Raw genomic sequence first — 6322 nt, 5'->3', positions numbered from 1 at the left:
GTCCGATGATTTCCGCATTCCGTTGGGTCACCTCTCTTTGGAATGGGCACAAACATTGATCCCTTCCAATCAGTCGGCCAGACAGTTGTCTTCCAAATTTTGTACATAGAATCCTCCAATATTGCATCTCAATGCCAGAGTTTTTTCTTCATTTCTTTCAGAAGCATATGTTATTTTCTAAACTTTCATTTCTAAGGTATTGATCTATATAGTTCTATCCTTGTGCCATTGTCACACTATCTTGATTATCATTGTTTTGTAGTAAGTTTTGAAATAAAAAAATATGAGTTCTCCAACTTGGTTCTTCCTTTTCAAGATTGTTTTGACTATTCTGTGTCCTTTTGTAACTTCATATGGATTTTAGAATCAGTTTGTCAATATATATAAAGAAATAAACAGAAAACCTGATAGAGACTGTTTAATCTGCATATCACTTTGTAGATTATTGCTATTTTAACTACATTAACTTTTCAAATTCATGAACGTGGCATTTTTTTCCTAAATATTTATTGTTGTTATTGCTGTTGTTAGGTGCTGCCAAGTCAGTATTGACTCACAGCAATGCAATGCACAACAGAACAAAATGGTTCCTGGTCCTATGCTACCCTCACAATCTTGCTACACTTGATCCCATTGCAGCTGCCACTGTGTGAATCCATCTGTTAGGGATCTGCCTTTTTTTCTCTGACCCTCCACTTTACTAAGAATGATATCCTTCACCATTGGTTGGTGCCACTGATAATATGTCCAAATTATGATAGATGAAGTGTGACCTTCCTGGTTTCTAACAAGCATTCGGGGTATACTTCTTCAGCACAGATGTCTGTTCTTTTGGTGGTCCATGACATTTTTTATATTCTCCAACACCATAACAAATGTACATCAATTTTTCTATAGTCTTCTTTATTCATTGTCCAATTTTCACATGTATATGAGACTATTGAAAATACCATGGCTTGAGTCAGGCAGACCTTAGTCTTCACACTGACGTCTTTTCTCTTCAACACTTTAAACAGGTTTTGTGTAGCATATTTGATTAATGCAACATATTGTTTGATATCTTGACTGCTGTTTTCGTGAGTGTTGATGGTTGATCTGAGAAAAATAAAATTTTTGACAATTTATGTCTTCTCTTGATGTTGTTTATTGGTCTACTTGTGATGATTTTGTTTTCTTTACATTAAGATGGAATCCATACCGAAGGCTGTGGTCTTTGATCTTCATTAGTATTTTAAGTTCTCTTTACTTTCAGCAAGCAAGATTGTATTGTTTGCATATCACAGGTTGTTAATGAGTCTTCTTCCAACATTGATGCTATATTTTTCTTCATATAAACCAGCTTCTCAAATTATCTATTCAGCATGCAAAATAAACAAGTATGGTGAAAGTGTACAGCCCTAGCTCACACCTTTCCTACCATTCAGTGTTTCCTAGTTCTGTTCAAACAATTTCCACTTGTTCTACGTAAACGTTCTTCAAGAGCACAATTAAGTGTTCCGGAATACTCACACTCTACAAGGAGCTCTGGTAGCACAGTGGTTACGAATCGGGCTGCGAACCTCAGGGTCAGCAGTTCCGGGGGGGGGGGGATTTCCAGCTGTTCCAGGGGGGAAAGATGAAGCTTTCTGCTCCCATAAAGATTTACAGTAAAGCACAGCTAAACATCTTTCTGGTATTCTCTGCTGTCAGCCAATATTTATCTGTCATCAGCATGTTATCCATCATTTTCTGTGCTCTTCTGAATCCAGTTTTAACCTCTGGCAAGTCCCTGACATGGTACAGTTGTAGTCATATTTGAATTATCTTTAGCAAGATTTTACTTGCATTTCATTATTTACATATTCTTAAATATATTTCAATTATGCTTTATACATGTTAATGTGTCTTACATTTCTTTTGTTAAATTTATTCCTAAGTGTTTTTTTTTATGCTTTTGTAAATGAAATTTTTTTTCGTAATTTGTTTTTGGGTTGTTCATTACAAATATGTCGACATACAATTTATAATTGCGTATTGATCTTGTATCTTGCTTTCTTGCTGAATATGTTTATTAGTCCAAATATTTTTTTTAGTAGAATCTTTAGGATTTTTCCTATGTCATCTGTCATATCATCTACAAATGGAGATAGTTTTATTTGTTCCTTTCCAATTTGGAAATCCTTTCTTTTCTCTCTCTTTTTTGTGCATAATTGCCTTAGCTAAAACTTCCATACACAGGTTGCACTGACATAGAAAGAGTAAACATCCTTTATTTTTACTTCTAACCCTAGAGGAAATCTTCTAGTCCATTAAGTACAATGTTAGTTGTTGGTTTTTCATAGACGGTACTTATGATTTCGTGGAAATGTATGCATGAGGAAAATATATTATGTTGAAGTGTATAAAGATGGAAATTTTGTAGAACCCAAACAATATAATTCTGGCAATTGCATAGGATTCAACCCAAAATAAGGAATCACTATTCACTGCCATCAAGTAAATTCAGACTCATAGTGACTCTGAATAGGATTGCTAAGATTGTAAATTTTTACATAAAGTCTCTTCATTCTCCTATGAAGCAGGTGGTAGGCTGGAACTTCCAATCTTGTGGCTAGCAGTCAAGTACTTCTCCTACAGTGTGCAGCCATAAAAATATAAATACAAAATTTTAAATAGGGATAGTGGTTATTTCCGAGGAGTGGGAGATGTGTGAATTGCCTGAGAGAGTCTCAAAATGGAATTTTAAAATTATTTTCAATGTATATTTTCCAGCTTATTGTTGTTGTTAGGTGCCATCGAGTCAGTGCCAACTCATAGCGACCTTTAGGCACAGCAGAATGAAACACTGCCTGATCCTGGGCCAACCTCACCATTGTTGCCATGTTTCAGCCCATTGATGCTTCCACTTGGCCAATCCATCTGACTGGGGGTCTACTTCTTTTTCTCTGACCTGCCACCTTACCAAACATGAGATCCTTCTCCAGTGACTGGTCACTCCTGACAATGTGTCTGAAGTATGAGAGACGAAGTTTGGCCATCTTGGCCTCCAAGGAGCATTCTGGCTGTACTTCTTCCAACACAGATCTGTTGGTTCTGTGAGCATCCAACTTAGGTGATGAGTACATGTGTTTTTATTATTCAAACATTCTACAAAAACTACAGATAAATCACACAAATGTTTTGTACATGTTATACTCATATTTCACAATTAAAATTTCATACACCAAATTTCAAATATACTCCAGTATTGAAAATATGGTTCCAAAATATGGTTCCTCAATACTTCACAATGGTGTTATTAACCTTGATTTTGATACTGACTGGTCCCCAGGATCTGGAGTCACTAGCCCTTGAATGGGGTCCAGAACGCTGCAATTTTAACAATGTCCCAAAATTCTGCAATTAATCTAAGTCTATCACAACTGCCATACCAAATGCCTTAGATACAAGTCTAGAAGCTATCTTTAAAAGTGATGCTTAACATAATGGAATTTAATGATGAACAGAACAAAGACTCTCTAGGTTCTTAACTTTCAAGGGAAGATTCCCAGCAAGGTAGATTGACACAATGTCAGCAACAATGCGCTGAAACATAGCAACAAGTCTTAGGGATGGTGCAGGGTCAGACAATGGTTCATTTTGTTATTCATAGGACTTCAATGAGTAAGAAACTTCTCATTGGCACCAAACAACAACAATGATATGTTTGCTATAAATTCACATTCATGGGTCTATCTCATACTATGGAGCTAAAATCTCTGAGTTTAGGTCAGAAATCGGCATTTTAACAAATTCTCCAGTTCTTATACATATTAAAATTGGAGAACAGCTATTCTAGATGATTCATCAAATTTACTCATGAGAATCCCATTCCACTCATTACAGAATAATTGAAGAAGGGGACTATATGTTCCAATTCAGGCTTTACACTGTGAAAGGATGATTCATTGGAAAGGTCAACTCAACAAAACAAAAAACACTAAATTCTAGTAAGCATTCTGGCAGATGATGTCTGCAAGTGGTGCAACTATCTGGTAAACTTGATGGTAACTAGTCAGTCCTAGTATGCAACCATTCAAATATCACAAAACTAGAGAAGAGGAAAGTTATTTTCCAAACCTATGTTTATTATAATATTCTACTGAAGTTAACCAACTTGATGACATGTAACAACAACAATAGCAGCGTGTTTATTGCTATTAGTCATTATGGCATATAAACATTGTAGCAAAATAATTGAAAAAAAAGGGAAACAAACAGATATTTGTACACCAATGTTCACTGCAGTACTATTCACAACAGGCAAAGATGGAAACATGTTGGCTGTCCATCAACAGATCGATAAACAAAATATCTTACATAGAGTAGAATACTCTCAATCATAAAGAGAAATTAAGTTCTGATACATGTTAAAACATTGATGATTCTTGAAAACATTAAGTTGAGTGAAAGGTCAGTAACAAAAGGACCAACACTATTACCCCATTCGGATCATACTGGGATTTAGGTATAAAATACCTAGAAAAGGTAAATCCATAGAGATTAAAGTTCATTAGTAGTTATCAGAGCACTGAGGAAGACAAAAGAAAAGGAGAATCTTTGCTTACGGGAGACTGAGTTAAGGGTGATGGAAAAATTGAAAATGGATAATGATTATTATAGTAGAACATGAATAATGTAATCCATTTCACTGAATGTTATATGTGAACAATATCCAAATGACAAGTGTTTTTTTGCTTATATATTTACCAAAGTAGACAGACAGAAAGAAATGTTTTCATATGTCTTGCAAACAAAGTGAAAATTGTCACAAGAAAGAAATTTATATAAATAAAAACATAAACATATAAAATGTTTTAAATTAATAATAAGCATATAAAGATTTTTGTCTTCAAGATGTTAAAAATAAACTTTTATTTTTTTTAAATTAGAAGAGTCTAACATTCTGATTCACCCAGTATTGTTTCATTTTGACTCATTCTAAAAGCCCAAACCAAGGCAGATGACAAAATCAGGAAAAAGGTGTTCTCCAGAGGAGTTTCTTCAAGGCCCCCTTCATGTCTCTGTTCCTTAGGCTATAGATAAATGGGTTCATCATTGGAGGGACCACAGTGTACATCACAGAGGCTATTGCTATCTTCTTAGAAGAATGAGTAACTGCAGAACTAATGTACACCCCAAAAGCTGTACCATAGAATAAGAAAACAACTGACAGGTGAGAGCCACAAGTGGAGAAAGCTTTGTACATTCCACCAGCTGATGGCATTCTTAGAACAGAAGAGATAATTTTAGTGTAAGAGAAAATAATCCCAAGGAGAGGAACACCACCCAATATGGTAGTTATTAAATAGACCAGGACTGTATTAATGAGGGTATTGGAGCAAGAAAGTTTAATGACCTGAGCAAGTTCACAGAAGAAGTGAGGGATTTCCAAATCTGCACAGAAGGATAGCCGCAGCACCATCAGAGTGTGGAGCAGGCCATCCACTACACTAATGAACAAGGAGAGTAGAATCAGCAGGCCACAGAAGCAGGGGTTCATAATGACCATGTACCTCAGTGGATGACAAATTGCCACATAGCGGTCATAGGCCATTGCTCCAAGGAGAAAATTCTCCATGCCTGCAAAAATCAGGATGAGACAAACCTGGGTGAGGCAGCCTGTGTAACTGATTGATTTGTTCTGTGTGTGGATGTTCATCAACATCTTGGGGACCGTGGTGGTGCTGAAACAGATGTCAGTGAAGGACAGGTTGGAGAGGAAGAAGTACATGGGTGTGTGGAGGCCGGTGTCTGAGTTGATGGTCAGGATAATGAGCAGGTTCCCAAGCACGGTGACCAGGTACACTATCAGGAAGAGTCCGAAGAGGAAGGGTTGTAGTTCTAAGTTCTCTGAGAGACCCTGGAGGAAGAATCCTGCCACACCAGTTTGGTTGACTGATATCATGCTGCTGCTGTGTCTAATGATAGAAATGATCGGACAGAAACAGATTTACAAGAATTGCTTATTTAAAAACAACAAAAAACAAAACTCTTACATCTATATTGCAAAATTAAGTGAATGTTACACATCTTTCTTCACTGCATTCCTCTCTTTGTTGTTGTTGTTGTTAAGTGCCGTCGAGTCGGTTCCGACCCATAGCGACCCTGTACAGGGTTTCCGAGGGTGTAAATCCTTACGGGAGTAGAAAGCCTCATCTTTCTCCCGCGGAGCGGCTGGTAGTTTCGAACTGCTGACCTTAAGGTTCGCAGCCCGATTCGTAACCACTACGCTACTTCCTTCCCTCTGACTCTTTCTCTCCCTTCTCTTGTCTGTCACCTTCTACCTTCCTACTTTCCACCT

The 6322-nt window shown here is 36.8% G+C and overlaps 1 protein-coding gene across 1 annotated transcript; it reads right to left on the bottom strand.

The window, feature by feature from the left end:
* Window positions 1-4990: 4990 nt before the first annotated feature.
* On the bottom strand, window positions 4991-5926 carry LOC102831348 (olfactory receptor 7G2-like). Its single transcript, XM_006877460.1, has one exon. The coding sequence runs from the start codon at window positions 5924-5926 to the stop codon at window positions 4991-4993; it is 936 nt and encodes a 311-aa protein (XP_006877522.1).
* Window positions 5927-6322: the final 396 nt, after the last annotated feature.

Source organism: Chrysochloris asiatica, unplaced genomic scaffold (genome assembly GCF_000296735.1).
Source record: "Chrysochloris asiatica unplaced genomic scaffold, ChrAsi1.0 scaffold00502, whole genome shotgun sequence".
NCBI classification, from domain to species: domain Eukaryota; kingdom Metazoa; phylum Chordata; class Mammalia; order Afrosoricida; family Chrysochloridae; genus Chrysochloris; species Chrysochloris asiatica.
Note: the sequence above shows the minus strand (reverse complement) of the source record. Positions and strands in the feature narration are given on the sequence as shown.